General features: G+C 39.1%; 1 protein-coding gene across 1 annotated transcript; it reads left to right on the top strand.

The window, feature by feature from the left end:
- The first annotated feature begins 9,750 nt into the window (after positions 1–9,750).
- On the top strand, positions 9,751–20,253 carry PTGS2 (prostaglandin-endoperoxide synthase 2). The gene is made up of 10 exons (XM_034780027.1): positions 9,751–10,401; positions 11,673–11,789; positions 11,938–12,081; positions 12,852–12,995; positions 13,508–13,689; positions 14,507–14,590; positions 14,869–15,115; positions 16,700–16,986; positions 17,685–17,832; positions 18,018–20,253. The coding sequence occupies exons 1-10, from the start codon at positions 10,350–10,352 to the stop codon at positions 18,425–18,427; spliced, it is 1,815 nt and encodes a 604-aa protein (XP_034635918.1). The 5' UTR covers positions 9,751–10,349; the 3' UTR covers positions 18,428–20,253.
- Positions 20,254–22,106: the final 1,853 nt, after the last annotated feature.

Here is a 22,106-nt window from a genome sequence, read left to right as displayed (position 1 = left end):
CTCTGCAGCACAGCCAGGGCCTGAGAAGGAGCCTGGGACCTACAAGGAACAGACTGAACTGCCCTGACGTTCCGGAGACACTGTTTGTAATGTCCCCTGCCACAGAGCGGGGTGATGTGTTTTCCTTTAACTTTTCCCATTTTTCCTTATTCTTTTTTAAAATTAATTGTTAATTAAACCACTTGTATTTGCTTTAAATTGTATGAAATGATCAGTGGGTCAGGGAGGTGCCCAGTGCAAAGAGAGTATCCCAGAGTGGGGACACCATAGCCCCTGTCCTGAGTGACCACAGCAGGGTTGGGGGTCAAGACCCCCAGGAATCCTGGGCCCAGCCTTGTTGGGGTTTACGAGGACTCTGCCAAACAGGAGAGTGGAAGGGGAGACCTCAAGGGCAGGGAGGCCTCTGGGTAAAGGAAGTGGAAGCGAGGACTCAGATCCTGTCGCTAGCCCACTTCACCGGGGTAGTGCAGAAGCCAGGAAAGTTCCCCACAATAGCGGGACCATTCCCCCGCTTACATAAGCAAAACAGAATCCCTCCTCTTGCAGACTCTTACTTCAAAGTCTGCACAAACATGGCAGTTCCTTCCCCCATACTGGTCCCTTTGTCCCAGTAATTCACATAACAAGATTTCCTGACTTTTACCTCAGAGCATCAGCCCGCCAAGGGCTCCGCAAACAGTCTCCCCATTGCCTGTTTGGTTTTCTGGAATAGTTCCCATCAGCAATAACTTTGGTGACAGTCCAAAGGGAGCACCAACTCAAACTTCTCCACTTCCATAAGGATGTTGCGGTGCCCCACCCCTCTCCAAGACTCTGGCTCTAGAGGAATGTTATCCCTTATAACTTCACAGATGTCAAATGGAATTTCAGAGTAGCAGCCGTGTTAGTCTGTATCCGCAAAAAGAAGAACAGGAGTACTTGTGGCACCTTAGAGACTAACAAATTTATTAGAGCATAAGCTTTCGTGGACTACAGCCCACTTCTTCGGATGCAATTTCATCACTCATATTCACTAGAAGTGGATTCTAGTGTATTCTGGAGGCCATATCAAAGATCAGAAACAAAGGAAAGTTAACATTTTTTCACTACGAATTTGGAAGTGCAAACTACATTTTTATAGAACGATTTCTTTGACCAAACAACATCACACACCCTTTCTGTGAACTACTCACTCATACCTTGCTTAATTCATCCCTAGCTGATCAACTTTTCTGCTTCTCTGCCTTTGCCTTGTTGCTTATTATTTATTTGTATCTCAGTGACATCTAGAGGTCCCAGACAAGAATGGGGTCCCACTGTGCTCAACATTATTCAACCGCACATTAATAGAGTCAAAGAGTTTATAGACTAAATAGTCCAGGCAGGCAAACTAATGGATGATTATCTTGACAGTTTTAAACTAAATCTATTATTGAACATTTATATTAAGTAGGGCTGTCAATTAATCACAGTTAACTCATGCAATTAACACAAAAAATTACAATTAATCGCAGTTTTAATCGCATTGTTAAACAATAGAATACCAATTGAAATTTATTAAATATTTTTTATGTTTTTCTACATTTTCAAATATATTCATTTCAATTACAACATAGAATACAAAGTGCACAGTGCTCAATATATATTATTATTTATTACAAATATTTGTACTGTAAAAATGATAAACCAAAGAAATAGTACTTTTCAATTCACCTCATACAAGTACTGTAGTGCAATCTCATTATTGTGAAAGTGCAATTTACAAATATAGATTTTTTTGTTACATAACTGCAATGCGAAAAAAAACAATGTAAAACTTTAGTGCCTACAAGTCCACTCAGTTCTACTTCTTATTCAGCCAATCACTAAGACAAACAAATTTATTTACATTTACAAGCGATAATACTGGCCACTTCTTATTTACAATGTCACCTGAAAGTGAGAACAGGCATTCGCCTGGCACTTTTGTAAGGCATTGCAAGGTATTTATGTGCCAGATATGCTAAACATTCCTATGCCCCTTCATGTTTCAGCCACCATTCCAGAGAACATGTTTCCATGCTGATGATGCTCGTTAAAAAAATAATACATTAATTAAATTTGTGACTGAACTCCTTGGGGGAGAATTGTATGTCTCCTGCTCTGTTTCACCCATATTCTGCCATATATTTCATGTTATAGCAGTCTCGAATGATGACCCAGCACATGATATTCGTTTTAAGAAGGCTTTCACTGCAGATTTGACAAACGCAAAGAAGGTACCAATGTGAGATTTCTAAAGATAGCTACAGCACTTGACCCAAGATTTAAGAATCTGAGGTGCCTTCCAAAATCTGAGAGGGATGAGGTGTGGAGCATGCTTGCAGAAGTCTTAAAAGAGCAACACTCTAATGTGAAAACTATAGAACTCGAACCACCAAAAAAGAAAATCAACTTTCTGCTAGTGGCATCTGACTCAGATGATGAAAATGAACATGCATCGGTCCGCACTGCTTCGGATCATTACCAGGCAGAACCCGTCATCAGCATGGACACGTCCTCTGGAATGGTGGTTGAAGCATGATGGGACATATGAATGTTTAGCATATCTGGCACGTAAATATCTGGTGACGCTGGCTACAACGGTGCCACACGAACGCCTGTTCTCACTCTCAGGTGACACTGTAAAGAAGAAGCGGGCAGCATGATCTCCTGCAAATGTAAACAAACTTGTTTGTCTGAGCGACTGGTTGAACAAGAAGTAGGACTGAGGGGTCTCATAGGCTCTAAAGTTTTCCATGGCTTTGTTTTTCAGTGCAGTTATTTTTATATATAATTCTACTTTGTAAATTCAACTTTCATGATAAAGAGATTGCACTACAGTACTTGTAGTAGGTGAATTGAACAATACTATTTATTTTGTTTTTTACTGTGCAAATATTTGTAATAAAAATAAATATAAAGTGAGCACTGTACACTTTGTATTCTGTGTTGTAATTGAAATCAATATATTTGAAAATGTAGAAAACATCCAAAAATATTTAAATAAATTATATTCTATTATTGTTTAACAGCGTGATTTTTTCATGATTAATCATGATTAATTTTTTTAATCACTTGCCAGTCCTACTATTAAGCCTATTACTGATAGAATATGACAACATGAGAAAGCTGAAGACCCATGTCTTACTCTAAATTTGAAGTGTTTCAATAACGTTCTTTCTAAATTATGGCTGAGTCACTATTACATTTTGGGTACTGGCCAAGCTGCTAATGATTCTTTCAAGAATGTATCTTTGTTCTGGACACATACAAGCTTTGAAAAGCAGGAAGTAAGTATTCTTCAATGAAAGAGTGGAAAAGTACAGATTGAAGAAATAAAACTGGTTTACCATGCCAGAAAGTTACTTATCATTAAACAGGATGATATTCTTCCCAGAATAGTAAGGGAAAGGGAAACATTTGAAAACCATTAAAAGAGTTTTGTAACCAATTCTCTGGTGTAAGTGTAAATAGCTCCACTGACTTCTGTGGCATTTCCACCCATTTGAACCAGCAGAGAATTTGGCCCTTTGATTGTGTAAGATAGGGTGATCATATTTCCTATGCTGAATATGGGACACATGGTAAAATTACTCGTATTCAAGCGAGTTCAACAGCAATCAATCAAAACTATGCAGTACCAATGTTCAGATAGCATCTAGTTGACTGAGCCCCTGTTAAAAAGAAATACTACATGGTTGGATTCTTTTTATTTACATTCTTATCTTTATGGCTTTAGGGTTCACATGGGGAAAGGTGACACACATGCACTCCCATACACCTCTCTCACACGGGGGGGCGAGCGGCTGGCGAGCAGGGATCTGGACAGCAGCCAGACCCACCAGTACTGATGGGGGGGGGAGGCAGACAGAAAATATGGGACAATTTTCAAGAAAAAGTTGGGAGACCAGCAGGGGGGCTTAAATACGGGACGTCTGGTCACCCTAGTGTAAGGTCATTTTGGTGTGAATCACAGAAAACATGAACATGGGACTAGCCGGGACCTTCTGATTCACTGAGTCCAGTTCCCTGCTATTTAGGTAACCCCATCATATAATTTTATGATCAATAAGTATAGAAAACTCCATCCTAAAACTAGTTAGGTTGTTTGCCCCCACTACTCCTAGTGGAAGGCTGTTCCAGAATCTCACCCCTTTAACGATTAGAAACCTTCTAATTTCCAGCCTAAATTTATTCATGTTCCATGTCTACATGTTGGTTCTTGTGCCAACATTGTCCTTTAGCTTAAAAAGTTCTTCTCCCTCCCTGGAGTTTACCCCTGGATGTATTTATACAGCGCCATCATATCCCTTTGCAGCCTTCTTTTCCATGTCTACACTTCAAGCTGGGGATGGGATTCCCAGCTTGAGGTGACATTCATGTTAGCTCTCATAGAACTAGCATGCTAAAAATAGAATGTAACTATGGCAGCACATGCATAGGACAGGCTAGTTGCCCTGAGTACACACCTATGGTCTCTGAAATCTAAAATAAAATAGCAAATTCTCTGCCCCTATCACTTATCTTCATCTGGTCACACCGTACAAAGCAAACATCTAACAGAAGAGGGCAGTAGCACTCAATAAATCCTTCCCCGTATTAGTTGCATGATTCAGTCAGTTTCTACTGCTTCCAACTATACTTAATACAACACACTATACACACCAAAATATATGCCATTTGGCCAAAAAAAAAAATCACTCATCAGATGTATTTTTATGACTCCCAGGGGCAAGCCACCTAGGAGCCCCAGTCATGGACCAGAACTCCACTGTGCTAGGTGCTGTGCAAACACAAAAGAAAAAAAACGGATCCTGCCCCACAGACATGTCAAAACTCTCTGGGAAGGATGAGTTAGTAGTATCCAGAGGGGAGCAATTCCCTGATAGTCAGGGAAATCAATCCAAACCTCCCACCAATTTAGTGGCACAATTGTAACAAGAATTTCCTAGGATCCTCTTCAAGAGCCCTCCAGGACTAAGGTGCAACACAGTCATTCCAACAGCAACGTTCCGCTTCTAACACCAATGTCACCCTTTGTCATTTGATAGCAGATGTCTGGGGCTTTCTTGGTTGGCTTCCCAGTGGAGGAGTCTGGGTATATTTAAAGTGTAACATATTTAATTCACACAGCTACACCAGTCCTGGAATCGCAGCAATCAAACAGCACTCAGGCAACTCCCTCTTTGAGAAATTTCAGCCCACATACCAATGCTGGGTTGCAGGAAGCTATACTAACCCAAGAACTGTCTCCAACTATCTGCCAGAGCTTCTCTCAAAGGACTACCAAATAAACTAACACAGCATTTCTTCAAAGACTAAAAACTTGCTCGCATGCAAAGAAAACTTGTAAAACAACACGTACAATGCCACCTGTCATGACAACACTATACTTTAAGTTGTCATTTCTATGTCTATGCATGGTGGAGGGAAGAGGAGGCCCATCAGGAAATCAGATCCTGCCCCCATGTAAGTTAGAGCAATTGAGCAACTGCTTAACTTACACCACTAATGTAGGTCCCAAAGCAACCTTACACCAATGGAGGATATGCATAAGGGACTTCTGCTCTGCCTCACCCCAGTAAGTCCCTCTAGGAGTACCCTCTAAGTCTGAGGTGTTTAGGTTGACTGGCAAAGAAGTCTCCGCCAGTTTTGCACCAGCAAAGAGTCCCGCTACACAAGGGGAATTTTCCTTTGGCTATTCTGACAATAGCAAACTGGAGAACTCGACCCATTGTTTCTTGCATTAACACTTTATATATTTACAATCATTAAATTTAACAAAATGGATGAAAAATTGGCTATATCCCTAGCATATCCCAGAACCACAGGTGAAGTGTGATTCTATTGAAGAATCAGGGCCGGCTCCAGCATTTTTGCTGCCCCAAGTGGCAGGAAAAAAAAAGCCACGATCGGCCCTTCTACCGCCGCTGCTTCGACGACAATTCGGCAGCAGGTCCTTCCCTCTGAGGGGGACTGAGGGACCCGCCGCCGAATTGCCGCTGAAGAGCCTGATGTGCTGCCCCCTTCCATGGGCCGCCCCAAGCACCAGCTTGCTGCACTGGTGCCTGGAGCCGGCCCTGTGAAGAATGATATAACAATATGTAACTAAGACATAAGTCTCCAGATACAGCAAAACTATTTGTCTTTTTCAATAATATTCCTACATTGCCAGCTCTGAATCTCCTGCTTTAGTTACGGGTTTCAGAGTGGTGGCTGTGTTAGTCTGTACCAGCAAAAACAATGAGGAGTACTTGTGATACCTTAGAGACTAACAAATTTATTTGGGTATAAGCTTTTGTGGGCTAAAACCCACTTCATCCAGATGTATGGAGTGGAAAATACAGTAGGCAGATATATATACACAGTACATGAAAAGAAAGGTGTTGCCTTATCAAGTTGGGGGTCAGTTCTAAAGAGACAATTCAATTAAAGTGGAAGAGGGCAATTATCAACAGGAGGAAAAATCACTTTTGTAGTGGTAATCAGGGTGGCCCATTTCAAACAGTTGACAAGAAGGTGTGAGTAACAGTAGGGGGAAATTAGGATGGGGAAATTAGTTTTCAGTTTTTGTAGTTTGTTAGTCTCTAAGGTGCCACAGGTACTCCTCGTTGTTTCTGCCTTAGTTAGAAACCCTGCAGTATTTCCTAGTTTTACATTTTTTCTATGATTATTTAAAAAAATACTTCAAATTTAGTGTTTCTATCAAGGAGGCCCCCAAATCAGCACTGGTTGCAGACCACTAAAAAGGCTTACCGTTTGTATAGCTTCCACCTGAGGATCTTAATGCATTTCACAAACACTAATTAATTTAGCTCACAAACTCCCAGTTAAGTAGGGACATAACCTCATTTTATGGTTGAAGGCATTGAAGGAAAGAGGTTACGTGACTTGCTGAAGGTCACATGGGAAATCTGTGGTTCACAGTGAACTCAAACAGACCTCCTGACACCATCTTTTGCTTTCATGAGAAAACCAAATTCAGCACATCAGGCTTTTTGATTCATATTGAAGACTAGGTAACCATCTGCGCTAGGGTTCAAATCACTAGCTCAGCAGTTCTCAAAGTGGGTCACCAGGGCTAGCTTAGACTTACTGGGGCTTGGGCGGGCTCAGGCTTCAGTCCCCACTCCTGGGGTCATGTAGTAATTTTTGTTGTCAGAAGGGGATCAGAGTGCAATGACGTTTGAGAACCTCTGCACTAACTGATTGCGTTTGGGGGAAAAACATCTCCAGAGGCAGGTTAGAATTCTCCACTACGTATGTTCCTACACTATGAAAAACAAACAAACAAACAAAAATCCTGTGGCAGCAACTCTCAGAGCCTGGGTCAAGTGACTCAACCTTTGTGGCCATGTAGGGTGACCAGATGTCCCGATTTTATAGGGATAGTCCTGATTTTTGGGTCTTTTTCTTATATAGGCTCCTATTACCTCCCACCCCCATCCCGATTTTTCACACTTGCTGTCTGGCCACCTATGGCCATGCTACAGGGCTAAATAGCAGTGCAGATGTTCAAGGTCAGTTCCAAGACTCTCCCCTCTCACTGAGTTTCAGAGATCAGCTCCAGTCTGAGCCCCAAAGTTTACACTGCTATTTTTAGCCCCCCACAGCATGAGGCCAAGTCAGCTGATCCTGGTTCTGAGACTCACTACCATGGGTTTTTTGGTTTGGATATTTTGGTGTTTTTGCTGTGTAGACATATTAGAGTGATATAGGGGCTTTGTCTTATATACACAACTATAGCCCCAACCCCCCCCAAAAATGTGTCCCAATTGTTCACACGTGCTATCTGGTCAGCCTAAGACAAACCCTAAGGGGTTTCTTACACTTTCCTCCGAAGCATCCAGTACTGTCCACTAATAGATTAAATGAACCATTTGTCTGAGAATATTGCCATTCCTATGCATCCTTTCTAAGATAGTTAACATATATAAAATAAAGGTAAGTCATCACTAAGGACCTATATGTATTCCATAAGAGAAGGAACTAAGTAGAAATGTAGTTAAATTCACTGTATGTATCAAAGTTTGCTGGTGGGGGATTAAACCACTGCTAGCAAGGAAAAGATTATATCATCATTTCTGACTGAAACATGTGATTGAACTGCTATCCTAAAAGATATCAGAGGGGTAGTCGTGTTAGTCTGTATCCATAAAAACAATGAGGAGTCCGGTGGCACCTTAAAGACTAACAGATTTATTTGGGCATAAGCTTTCGTAGGTAAAAAACCCACTTCTTCAGATGCATGGATCAAAGTGGGTTTTTTACCCACGAAAGCTTATGCCCAAATAAATCTGTTAGTCTTTACGGTGCCACCGGACTCCTTGTTGTTTTTATCCTAACAGACAATGCTTATGCAGAAGTAAAATGAGATGTTGTCTGAATTTTCACCTAATTTTTTTTTTCATTTAAAAAAATCATAAAGACCACTGGACCCACTTAAAACATTTAAATGAAATCCTTCTCCTAATATTTAAATGAATTGTTTTAAACTATGAATAATAGTGATATAGTATAATAATTTGATTAAAATCTTAATAAAGAACAATCAAGGACAATCAAGACTAACTTGGCTAACAGATTTTGGGGAGGTATGGGAGGAGGAGCTGATAATTGTCATCATCCCGGTTCCCAACTCTATCTGGGTTGTGTTATTTTTGTTGTTGTTGTTTTGTTTTAAGGTAATATTTTTTTCCTGGAAGGAATTGCCTCTGTCTGTCTGTATTGACCAGCACAACAGAACCCAGCCCTGACTGGAGCTTTTGGATATTATCTGAATGTAAATGTTTGACAGGAGTGATCATTCTGAAAAAGTCTTTTGGGAAAATATAGTTTGCTATCAGAAAAACAGATTCAATTTATGCCAAGGAACCATTTGTCCATTTCATGTATATTTTTAAATAGACACCTTGGCCCAAACTTTGCTTGCCTTATTCACAGGCTTAAGGACAGTAGGATTTGAACCAATGCCTACAACAAATACAGGGGATGGTTGGCAATAGGAAGACTCTCAAACTTTCACATGAAACCCAATTTTGAAGTGATTAAAGGACAGAGCTGTGATGTGTATAAGCTCAAATGATACCAACCCCAGTATCTGACCTGGCTGACTCTTCAGTTGTTGAGGAAAATAAAAGGAATACTCCACCTAAAAAATATACCTGGTGAGTCTTTTTTCAGCAGTAATCTGGGAGGACAGCTCTCCAGCTAAAGGTGGGAACCTAAAAAGGCAAACAATACAATTTTGTTTTCCATCTCTAATTTATAATTATATGGTAAAATAAGAAAGTACACAATTTTTCAGTAACACTTTTCTCTTTTTATGTCTGATTTTGTAAGCAAGGAGTTTTAAAGTGAGCTGAAACGGGGTAGGCAAGACAAATCAAACTCCTGAAAGGGGTAAAGTAGTCTGGAAAGGTTGAGCGCAACTGATGTAGAAAATATTGTGGTCTATTTTGAGTTGAGTTGAGCTCATAGTAGGGAGACTTCCCAAAGCAATTACAAAATGTAAAAGTAGATATTATTTTGGCTTCTCTTAAGGGGCTGGGGAGGGAGGCGATTTTTTTTCGGGGTGGAGGGAGAGATATTGAGGCCAAATTTCAATCGGGGTCGCTCATGTTTTGTTTGTAGAGGAGAAAACTGGAAGAAAGCTGCCGCGGCTGAAGCGCTGGGAGAGCCAGATGACTACAGGAAAGAAAACAAAGCAAGGGTGCTATCGATTCTCTCCGTCCCTCTTTGGCTGCTACATTTGTGCTGGGAGCCACGCACGAACGAACCGCGCCTGGGAAGAGCGGACTCCCCACTCCCTTGCAGCTCCTTCACGCCAGCAGCTTGGGGAGCCGGCAGGGAGAGCAGGGCAGCGGCACGGCCGATTCCTGGCAGAAGAGTCTGGGAGATGGAGCCTCCAAGGTGCAAAGGAGCTCAAACCTGGTGTTCCAGATTTTTGCTAAATCTAGAGATCATCTGGGAACAGTGTGTGTGAGAGAGAAACACCCATCCCACGTGTTTGGGGGGGGGCGCATGGGAAACAGTCTCGGGTGCGAAGAGGTTGGGGATTCCCCCGATCCCATGAGCTGGGGAGGAAGTTGAGGAGGGGGCACCTTTCCCTCCTCTTCACATGCTCAAGGAAATTCCCATTTCATTCAGATGACTTATTGGATATGAGGGCTATTTCCGGATGCACTTTTTACGTCACTCACTCATTGGTCCATAAGTAGGATGCAGTTAATCGTGGACGCAATCTACAACACACCGTGAAAGGAGCAAGAAAGCAGAAGTAGCTGTCTGTACAGAACTTGACAGGGCTACGCAGCAGCAAGTTTCCTCCCGTGAAGAACCACTGGGATATGATTGTGCCTTGCACTTTAATCTTCGGTCTCCTGGCTTTCAGCCAAGCAGGTTAGTACTCAAACCTTCTCTGTCTCAGAGCCGCGGCTGAGCTGCCTTCGCTTGCATTTGTTTGCAGTGCTTTGCGCTGTCCTTTTCCCAAAGTTGAGGCTGCCATGGTGCGTTTTGTGTTCTCTTTGTTCTGAGACTTGAATGGAGGCACAGCCTTGAGGGGGCTACAGGGAGAGCGAGATTCAGAATTAATTTTCTAACGAGTGCCACTGCCTTTGGAATAGCACTGATGACACCCCACGCTTTTAAGAAATGGAGTCTCAGGGATAAGAATGTGCTATAGTGACACAGTTGACATAGGAGCCAGTGCAGAACTCATGAGTTGTAATCCAGGATGGTCAGGGATACAACCCCATGCTCTGGGTTGTCCCTAGCCTCTGGCTGCTAGAAACTGGGAATGGATGACAGGGGATGGATCACTCAATGATTGCCTGTTCTGTTAATTCCTTCAGAAGCGCCTAGCATTGGCCACTGTCAGAAGACAGGATACCACAGGGTAGAAGGACCATTGGTCTGACCTAGTGTGCCATTCTTACGTTGTTGTTGTTGTTGTTAGTATTATATTATTAAAAATATCATGTTGATGTCACATCCCAACCTCTCTGATTTACATTTACCATGTAAAAGTTGCTCCTGAGATTCTTAGTAGAGATGGGCACCAGCTGCAAATTTTCAGGCAGCATCCAAATTTCTCCAGTGCTCTGGGGAGTCAAGATTGGGAAGTGACACACAAAACACTGAATCTGGTTTAGGGCTAGGAAATAGGTAAATCTAGGATTTGGAGCTAAAGGAATTATAAATAGCTAACACAGTACCTAATTATGCCCACTTATTATTGAACCCAACTTTCATTGAATTCTGAGAACAGAATTAGGCCTAGAAAAATTATGACTTTTCATTTTCCCCATTCTCTCTTGCCACCTTCAAAACTTGTAGTTATACTACAAGTTTTAAATGGGATATTGAGAGATGATCTGAACATTCTGAGAGGGGTCATCAATTCTCTAGCCATGCCTCCTACATACAATACCAACTGAAAATGAATCACCCATAAACAACCGTCAATATTGTTTCTTCTTATATTAATAGCTTTTAAGTATATCGGTGCAGGGTTTAGTCTGAATTGGACCTACCTACAGTTTGTTTATTTTCTGCCATATTCCTCAGGAAATTGCTTACATAGCTCTTAAAACGTTGCTGAGGGAGATGAAAACATCGATTTATGCATTCCGAATACTATTTTATTAACATTACTCTAATTTTCATTGCAGCTAATCCTTGCTGCTCAAACCCATGCCAGAACAGAGGAGTGTGTATGACGACAGGTTTTGACCGATATGAATGTGACTGTACAAGGACAGGATTTTATGGGGAAAACTGTACTACACGTAAGTCTGAAAGTTATGTTTTTATAGCTAACAATAATGAAACTTGAAAGCTGCAAAATATTGCAGTATTTTACTTTCAGATTTGCATATTATTTAGTCCTCATAAATAATTTACAATATTCTTAATCTTTCCCCTCAATGCTCACAGCGGAATTCTTGACCTGGGTGAAACGGTCATTGAAACCTACTCCGAACACTGTCCACTACATCCTCACTCACTTCAAAGGCGTCTGGAATATAATAAACAGCATTCCCTTCTTCCGTGATTCCATCATGAGATATGTATTGACATGTAAGTATCCTCCTTGTGCTATTATCCTTCAGTTGTAGACATTGGCCACAAGAGTTTAAGGAAATATAGTGTTGCTTAGTGATTTTATATACATACATACATACTTTAAATATATGGAACAGGAGATGTAGAAAGCAGAAGCATGGCATACATTTCACCTCATAATCAGGAGGCAACCACAAGGAGTGGGAGAACAGATGAAAGGGAATTTTTTTATGGGGTCTACCATAGATCAAAATTATTCTGTTATTTTTGTAAAACAAAAATTATGACAGCTAAAAAGCATATAATTTGTTCATCTCTATAATTGAATGTAGTGATTCAAACACTATATTATACACTGACGTTTTCCATTAAATAAGGTTTTAATACTAGAAAGTACCACGCTGTAAATTTGCTCTTAAATAAGGATGGCTCCAAGCAAAAAGCCTGGATCTCACCATACTTCACATTGGGCAGAGGTTCAGACTCAAATTGAAACATCATAGCTTGCCCCTTATCACTGTAACAGGGTGAAACAAAACGCTATATCCCACACCAGCAAATTTTGGCAAAGTTTATATCTGGAGGCAAACTTGATAAGCCTGGCCCCATTTCTACGGTAAAATAACCAAAATACTATCACCTCACTAATTTGAGTAATCCTATTGAAATCAATGGGTCTATTTACAAGAGTAAGGTGGAAAGGATTTGACCTTGTAGCTTAATTAAATTAAATTTACTGTTTTAAGACCAACATTAAAAATACTTTTTTTTTTTTTTAAATTTAGCAAGGTCACATTTGATTGACAGTCCACCAACGTACAACAGCCAGTATGGTTACAAAAACTGGGAAGCCTATTCCAACCTTTCCTTCTATACTAGAGCCCTCCCACCAGTGGCACTGGACTGCCCAACACCCATGGGTGTTAAAGGTAAGGAATAAAAGAGATTTCCAATGTTTGATTGTGGAGTGTGGGAGAGTCAATTTATTTTGCCCTCTTGGAAAACATTTAAGAGACTATTTTTTACAGAGCTACACTCTGAAATCTGCAACAGTATATTGTAAAATAGTATATTGGATATACTGTACAAAGAGCTAAAAACTAAGTAATGATTTACAGACTCCAACTGTAGTTATTGAGCTAAATGCTAGAAATAAAAGAAAGAAATTGAAAAGGCTGAGCTGCAGATTCAATATAGCAGAAATGAAGATTTTTAGCAATCAACTTGTGTTTTAAATCAAGTGAGTAAGGTTTGTAAAAGTTATAGCTAAGTTGTCAGCAGGTATAAATCGAGTAGCTCCACTGTGGAGCTAGCTCATAGATTTCATATATGATAGATACTTGTTCTAAGGAGAAAATGACATAGCTGGATTGAATAATAAAATAAGTCTTATTTCCTCCAAATGTAAGGGAAAATAAACTGATATGATTTTAAATTACAGGTAAGAAGGAGCTCCCAGATTCTGCAGTAGTTGTGGAGAAATTTCTGCTGAGGAAAAAATTTATTCCTGATCCTCAAGGCACAAATATGATGTTCACGTTCTTTGCTCAACATTTCACCCACCAGTTCTTTAAGACAGATCACCACAAAGGGCCAGCCTTCACCAAAGCTCTCGGCCATGGGGTAAGATCATAAAGTTGTGACTCTCACTGAAAAGAGCAGCAAAGTTTATCAGCCTTTGTGGCAAGAACAACATCCTTCAGAACGTTAGGAGCTACATAAACATTGTGATGCACATACTACGCAGCATTCTTTGTATTACTGAAAGCCTGACACTGCAGTCCTAAGGCTGGCAAAACTGTTGTTCAACAAGATGGAGGCTTTTCCGGTCCAGACTATAGGAGCCTAAATAATTCTATCAAAAATACCAAATGATTTAATTTTCCTTATCTGCACAGTCTTAATTTTCCAAATGTGGTGTTATTGTTTTCACACAAAGCCATCCATATCTACTGAGACCCTCTGTTGGACTGTTTCCATCATGCATAAAAAAGCATATACAGTACTGTAAAATAATTGTCATGTGCTACACTTTTAAAAGAGACTTTGCTGTTGAAAAGCAACTATTTCACATGAGTATCTATTATTTCTTTAAAACCAATTCCAGTTTAAAAGTCCACAAGAATCTTACAATATTATATTATATAGTTTCCAGGCTGTCCATTCTTTTAGACACATGTTTGAAGCAGTCTTTTTGAACTGACTGAGAATTTAAAAACTAATTGTTATGCATTATTTAATCAATTTCTAACAAAAAAGCTGACTTTGTTTTTAAATCTTTATGTAAGGTATTCATAGGGTGCCAATCCTCATAGTATTCTTAATATGCAAACATTTAAGCCCCAATCCAACTCCCATTGACTTAAACAGGAGTTGGAGTCATCCTAAAATGACCAGAAATGTAGTTTGGCTTCATGTTTCAAATACTTTTATTTTATAGGTTGACTTGAACCACGTCTATGGAGAGACTTTGGATAGACAACTTAAGCTGAGGCTACTTAAGGATGGAAAGCTGAAGTATCAGGTGTGTTTCACTTTAAAATTCCTATTGTCTAATAGGAGAACAATGGTATTTTATAATTAACATTTGTTAATAGTATGAATCTTGTTAAAACACAGAGGGCCAAATTCAGCCATGGTGTTAGCAGGTCCCATTTACTTCAGTAGGAGCTGCACACATAAATACAAGGGCAGAATTTGGTCCACAGTCTATTTTTAGAATGGGAAAAATAAAATACTGGAGAACGTCTATATATCGTCAGCGATTCTTAGTCTCTCTCTCCTTTTTTTTTTTAACTGCAGATGATTGATGGAGAAATGTACCCTCCCACTGTGAAGGACACTCAGGCAGAAATGATCTACCCACCTCATGTTCCTAAGCACCTGCAATTTTCTGTAGGCAATGAGGTGTTTGGTTTGGTCCCAGGTTTAATGATGTATGCCACAATATGGCTCAGAGAGCACAATCGGGTCTGTGACATCCTTAAGCAGGTGCATCCAGAATGGAATGATGAGCAGCTTTTCCAAACTACCAGGCTCATATTGATAGGTGAGTAAACATGAAAATCAGACTTTCCATATTAAACTATTTTACACAGATATAGAGCACAGCTTCAGGGGGCTGCATTCTCAAAAGTGATTTTGTGTGCCTCCTTATTTTGGGGGGCCAGCTTAAAATACCTTAAAGGTATTTTCAGAGCCTAGGGAGATCAGAACTTTCTGAAAATAGGTCTCTTTAAGATGTCTCAAGCTAGGCACCCAAAAACAGAGGGACACAATCACTAGTCCACTTTTGAAAATGGAGGCCTTGTTTTTTTTGTTTTGTTTTTTTAAACAGCTATTAATTATACAGTACATAAAAAAGTTATCAACATGTTACAATGATCTGGGAGGTTTTTCCTCCCCTAGGCAGCTTCAAGAAGTTTAATAATAGAACAAAATTTACTTAGTTTGTTAAATCAAATCACAATGAATTTTTTTTTAAGTTTTCATGACCTATGTTCAGCATTTGACAGTTCATGAGAAAACAGTCCATTGTAACCAGTATCTTGAATATCAAACAGTGGAGAATTCCTAAATCAAGTTGCATTCTGTTTCTTTTACTAAGGGAATAGAACTGTGAGGTGCATAGTGAGGAAGCAGGAAGGTGAGTTTAAGGCCATGTCTACACTAGCACTTATGTCAGCAAAACTTCTGTCGCTCAGGGATGTGGAAAAAAAAAACACCCTCCTGAGCAAAATAAGTTTTGCCGGCATAAGCACTTGTGTGCACAGCGCTATGTCTCCCACTGACATAGATACCGCCAGTCGTTGAGCTGGTTTTATTATGTAGACAGGAGAGCTGTCTCCCGTTGGCATAAGGTGGCTACACAAGCGCTCTTACAGCGGCACAGTTGTGACGCTATAAGCTTGTAAGTGTAGACATAGCCTAATTCTCAAATGTCAGGCATGTGCAGACGGATGACCTTCAGCTGCTGCTAAAATGTCTTATCTTCAGTGCAATCGCTGCTCTTTGTTACAGGTTAAGAGAAAAGCTTTTATTCGGTTTAGAATTTAGGAAGTTACTGGAAAGCTAACCCAAAATGATGGTCTCTAGCCAGTGACATTTATTTTCATGTTAATGTTTATGCACACTCCATTTGGGCAAGACAACTAATTGGTTGTCCCCAAATGAAGAATGCAACAGTATACTAAAAGGAGATAGTTGTATTTGACAGAAACAGCAACTCAGAATTGTGTTGAGATATTTATATCTTTTTCTGGATAAAATTGGCAATGTTTTCCCTACAGAAAAATCCTATAGAACGTAATAGCAAATTATGTCCTTGCTATAGAATTGTTAAAGGAAATTATAGAAAGGACACACTTCGCTACTAAATTCTAAATGTTTATTACATTTTAGAACTGCTATCATTTTCATCCCTATTCACTTCTATAAGAGTTTGTAAGAGTTTACAAAGCATTAAGAAATCTTTGACATCTTATGAATCTTCCCCCAAAATATATTTATTTTAGAACAATCCTTGGCTATTTTACCACCATTTACATCCTTTCTTACACAGTTGGCTGAACATTCAGAATTGTTCAAGCAAACAAAACTGATACACATTTTCCCTGTTTCATTGAACTAACAGGAGAGACCATCAAGATTGTTGTTGAAGACTACGTGCAGCAGTTGAGTGGCTACTACTTCAAGCTGAAGTTTGATCCCGAGCTGCTGTTTAACCAGCAATTTCAATATCAGAATAGAATTGCAGCCGAATTCAACACTCTGTACCACTGGCACCCACTTCTGCCTGACAGTTTTCAGATCCATGACCAGGAGTACACTTTCCAGCAATTTCTCTACAACAACTCTATCATGGTGGAACATGGCCTTTCCCACATGGTGAAATCCTTCTCCAAGCAAATTGCCGGCAGGGTAAATATTCTTACTAAGATTTTTAGCTTTTGGACAGAGTCTAGAATTTTTGTTTGCCAATTAACATAAGCCAGAGACTTGGGTAAAAGTTTACTTGGAATTTCTTCTGTGAAAAAGAAAGATACCTCCTAGTTCAAATAGTAAAATCTAATTCTTCCTAGTACTGGAGTTACCAAAGCAAATGCACTTTAAATGTTATTGTCCAGATTCTTCACTCTTAATACTGACAGAACTCTCACTGATTTCAATGGGAGTTTTATTTGTAGGAAGGCTTCAGGGTCAGGTCAAAAATGGCCTTTTAATTTAAAAAAGGAAAAGGAAAAACTCTTCCAAAGCTTGATATAATCTGGCAAAAAATATTATTTACTTGAAAATAGCACTCATTTTATAGTGAATTTCAGTTGTAAAGTTAAAATCCTAGCAATTCTGGGCCTTAACAAATGTATCTACTTGTAGCAGGTTGCACTCTCAGAGAAGTGCAATACAATAGCTGTATATTATCAATTGGGCCATGGTACTCTCCCAGTGTTAATGGAAATTGTAGGGCTAAAAGCCATTCAAGGGACACTTCCTTACTCAATGGAAATGTTGCCTGAGGAAGGCAAGCAGGATTCCACCCAAAGTTTATACACACTATAAAAGTTGTGAGGAGTTTACCTAGAGTTCTTATTATTCTTTGTATCTTTTTTTTGCAATAGGTTGCTGGGGGTAAGAACGTTCCTTTTGCAGTACAGAAAGTAGCTAAGGCTTCAATTGATCAAAGCAGACAGATGAGATACCAGTCCTTAAATGAGTACCGAAAACGCTTCCTAATGAAACCTTTTAAGTCATTTGAGGAACTTACAGGTAAGAGCTATTCTTTCTAATGGGGCCTTTTCTTACAAATGGTTAATACAGTAGATGGGTCACTGTTTGTTTCCAGGATTATATAAACTTGGGTTGTGGTGGGAAGTAGGATTAAAGACCAAAAGAAGAGTGCTAAAAGGTGGGATTTTCCATTTACTATTCTTATTTATTAATAATTATTACAGGAGAAAAAGAAATGGCAGCTGAATTAGAAGAGCTTTATGGAGACATTGATGCTATGGAGCTGTACCCTGGCCTTCTAGTAGAAAGGCCTCGTCCTGGTGCCATCTTTGGTGAGACCATGGTGGAACTTGGAGCACCATTCTCTTTGAAAGGGCTGATGGGAAATGCTATCTGTTCTCCAGAGTACTGGAAACCAAGCACCTTTGGCGGAAAAGTGGGCTTTGAAATAATCAATACTGCCTCTCTACAAAAGCTCATCTGCAATAACGTGAAGGGCTGTCCCATCACTGCCTTCCATGTCCTAAACTCTGAAGCCACAGAAACGGCCACCATTAACGTCAGTTCCTCAAGCTCCTCAATGGAGGATATCAACCCCACATTGCTAATGAAAGAGAGATCCGCTGAATTGTAGTACATTGATTTATTTATTTATTTAAGTAATTATATAAATTATTTATATTTATATCTTTATATTTAAAAAATGATATCCAGACTATGTCTTACTCAGACAAGGGTTCCACTGATCAAGGCAGACCACTGTTTTTAAAGTTTGCATCACTGGATCCATAATTACAAATTCTGCAACAGAAAGAAGTATTCCAAAGTGAATGGAAAATGGTCCTTTTTTGTTGTTGTTGTTGGGGGTGTTTTGCTATAAAACTTGACAGTAAATGTTTTGTTTTGTCATTTGATAGGCAACATAATGCTACAGGAATAAGTTATTTTGTCAACATATATTTTAATTTGAAAATGAGCTATCAAAAAAACAAGAAGATTGGATTAATGAAAACTGCAATAATTACTAATTACAGTACCATAATAGTAAATGAATGTAAAACAAATTATGCAACTTTAAATGTTTGTATAAAGTCAGCAAATGAAAAAGTTATGTTTCTCACAAACACTACCTCACTATCATGCACATATTTTATATTAACATTTAATGAGGAGCCTTAACTTTTATTTTCTGACTTTGGACATTGAAACCTATGCTTTAACGTTCCATTAATACTCTTTTTAAAATTAAAATGTACTTTATAAAAATATATAACCTGTGTTTAAATCCCAATTAGGTTTTGGAGTTTGCACAACATAGTAGGGTGGAGGGAAAAATTTGCTGCTATTTAGCTAGAAGTAGTTATTTGCCAGGCTGGGATAACAGGGCATTTATATTTTGATAGCTGTGTTGTATATTGCAAGAAATCATATCAAGAAATTACACAAAATGATTTTATAATAGCACTTTAGATTTTTACATGCAGGGATCATTTCATTATCTTTAGGAGCGGGTGTAGAATGGCATTTTCTATTAAAACTGCTGGGGGATTTAGGTAGAAAGAATGCAATTATTCAGGCTGGAATTGGTCAGAAAACAATTTTGGGAGAAAAAAATGTCCAGGGAGCTTTACTGACCACTTGTGGACAAGGCTTCCATTTTATATCACATCTGAAAGATACAGTCTTCCCAGCACTGTATATACTGCATCCTTAATATAGGATAGGAAAATGTTAGTATGAATATGGCCCTGTTACAATTTGACTGTGACTTTCCCTAAATTTCTAGTTACTTGTTTTTACACTTTGATTATTTTAATTAGGCTGCTCATTTTAAGAGATGTTAATTTGTAACTTTCAATACTGATAACTGAAAGAGGAACACACAGTCTATTGTACACCAAAGTGTATTTGGTTGGAAGGCTTTTTACAGATATGTTTGGGGATATTTTTTTTTCTGTGCAATGCACAAAGTGGAGAAAGCACAATGCACATTAAAAGATGCTGAGGTTTCTTAAATTCAGAACTGTAAATGTTCATAAATGGACTTACCCAAAAACTTTCAACATTAATCCACTCTAGGGGAAAAAATTGTTTTAAAATCTGCACCATCTTGTTGCCCACTCTATTACAACTCTGAACTGAGTTAGTTTTCAGAATTAGGGCCCAATCCTTCTGTCCCTTTGTATGAAATTCAAAATGAGAGTTCCAGATACAGCCAGTTTGAATGTAGATCATAAGCTACATGGGAAAGAAAGCCAGTCTTCCTCTATTTTGTACAATGCAAGCACAATGTCAGCACTCTAATAAGTTATTAATTAATAATATATAATCCCAACTGATAGGGTTGGGATGATTACCATATATGGCTATGAGTGCATGAGATTATTTATATGTAATGTTTTATATTAAATATGTTTGAATGATTTTTCCACCTTTATTTTTTTTACAAAAAGAACATGTTTAAAATACAACTGTTAAAATAAAAAATGTACAGACATTAACTGTGAGTACTGGTATTTCATACTTGATTGCAACAGAACATTTTAGTTGATTCATAATATCATAAGAACAGCATATAATTTTATTTCTCCCATCCCACGCAAGAGTTCATCTTAGAAAATGCATTATGTTTACTAATAATGCAAGATTAGGGTAAATCAAGATCTAGAATTTATAGCTTTTGGCAAGTCCTAATGCAAAGATGTGTTAAAAATTAGCAAAATTTGTGTCAGAAAAGTGTTCCTGATTTTTTGGAGGAGGTGGGGGACAAAAATGTAAATGAAAACTTCCCAGCCAATACATGGTCGGGGGAGAGGGATGAATACGAGGAGGGGAAGGCAGCAAAACACGTGGTGTTATACAGACAAAACTACACAGGATCTTTTCAGGGGACAAGACAAAGATGCCACATTTATTATGATAACAATTTGATTTATGACCAATAACTAATATCTTAATCCTTATACACACACACACACACACACACATCCATCAGATGTTCTGCAGCTGCTGCATAGTTACCAGTCCTGAACATAGCTTGAGTCTGTGGCTTGAGTTTGTAGCTTGGGTTCGTAGCTTGTGGTGGCTAACTGGCCAGGAAAGCCAGGCACAAGGACGAGCTGGGTCTCTGTTGGGCATGCACCGATGCCCTTCCATGTTGGCAGCAGAATGTTACCCTCCTCCAAAGTTCTCCTTCTCACCCATCCTTTTTGTAGGCTTTAGTTTGAATCCAGAGTCTATAGGTCTTGCTGTGTCACCCTGCCTCTGGGTTTGGTGATTGATCACCCGTCAATTGCAGATGTGACTTTCAGCCTGGGACCTGGCTTTGATCTTCCTTCTATTGTACCTTTGTACTTCTCTTTTTGGGGTGGACTCTTCTTACTTTGTTAGGGCTCTTGTCTGCATCTTCAGCCGTTAGTGTTTGAACTCTATTTCATCAGAACAGGCTGGGACTGGAGGTTGATTCCATCATCCATACATACCACATTCACACATCTAAACTAAACTAATAAGATTACGGCAGGGTTTGCAAAAATGAAGGTTGCAGCAAGCCCTTACAAAATGGAGTAAGCGTTTTAAAATGGGGTTTGAATTACAATATGGCAAACAGTGAACAGAAGTTACAATATAGACAAGTGTAGTGGATGGCAAACAGTGAACAGAAGTTAAAATATAGACAAGTGTAGTGGATGGCAGTGAACAGAAGTTACAATGTAGTCAAGTGTAATGAATGGTGAACAGAAGTTACAATACTGAAACAGTGCAAGTCTTAATGATTTAAGCAGGAATTAGATTGACAGTGAAATTTACAAGAGCAAGTGTCTGAACAGCTATGGATCTTAACAAGCATCTTAACTGTCAATTAGCCAGTTATTGGGGTAACCTGGTTTATGAATGAATGTTGTTTCATTCATAAAACTTTACTTATGAAGTTACATTAATAAAGAGAACAATTAAAAACAATTTCATTTATCAGTTCTACATTGTGACTCCAGCTTTCTTTAAGAGAAGATTTGGGGGACATAGTAGAAAGAAAGTAAAGGGAAAGCGAATCAGGATGGGGGGCAATTTTATCAAATATAATTAACCATCAATATAATGAACAAAGAATAGTTTAAACAAGAGGTCTTCATAGCTGATCTCCCAACCATAGGCTGACCCTTGGAATAAGCAATGATTAGGAGACCATATGATCCACCATGTCAGGCAACAAGACACCAGAGGTGGTATTCCATCTTGGCTGGTTCATCCTCTCCCTCTGGAGCTAGTTGCTGAAATGTGGCCGCTAGAAAGTGAGACACAAATTCTGCAAT

The sequence above is a fragment of the Trachemys scripta genome, chromosome 8 (assembly GCF_013100865.1).
Source record: "Trachemys scripta elegans isolate TJP31775 chromosome 8, CAS_Tse_1.0, whole genome shotgun sequence".
NCBI lineage: Eukaryota > Metazoa > Chordata > Testudines > Emydidae > Trachemys > Trachemys scripta.
The sequence above is the reverse complement of the archived record's forward strand: the minus strand, read 5'-3'. Positions and strand labels throughout refer to the sequence as shown.

What these genes read in the sequence shown, in the direction of transcription:
- PTGS2 (XM_034780027.1), top strand. Translation starts at nt 10,350, where the DNA reads ATGATTGTGCCTTGCACTTTAATCTTCGGTCTCCTGGCTTTCAGCCAA. An exon ending in CATGAGATATGTATTGACAT is followed by an intron (nt 12,082 to 12,851) that starts GTAAGTATCCTC and finishes TTTTAAATTTAG; the next exon opens with CAAGGTCACATTTGATTGAC. An exon ending in TACCAGGCTCATATTGATAG is followed by an intron (nt 15,116 to 16,699) that starts GTGAGTAAACAT and finishes TTGAACTAACAG; the next exon opens with GAGAGACCATCAAGATTGTT.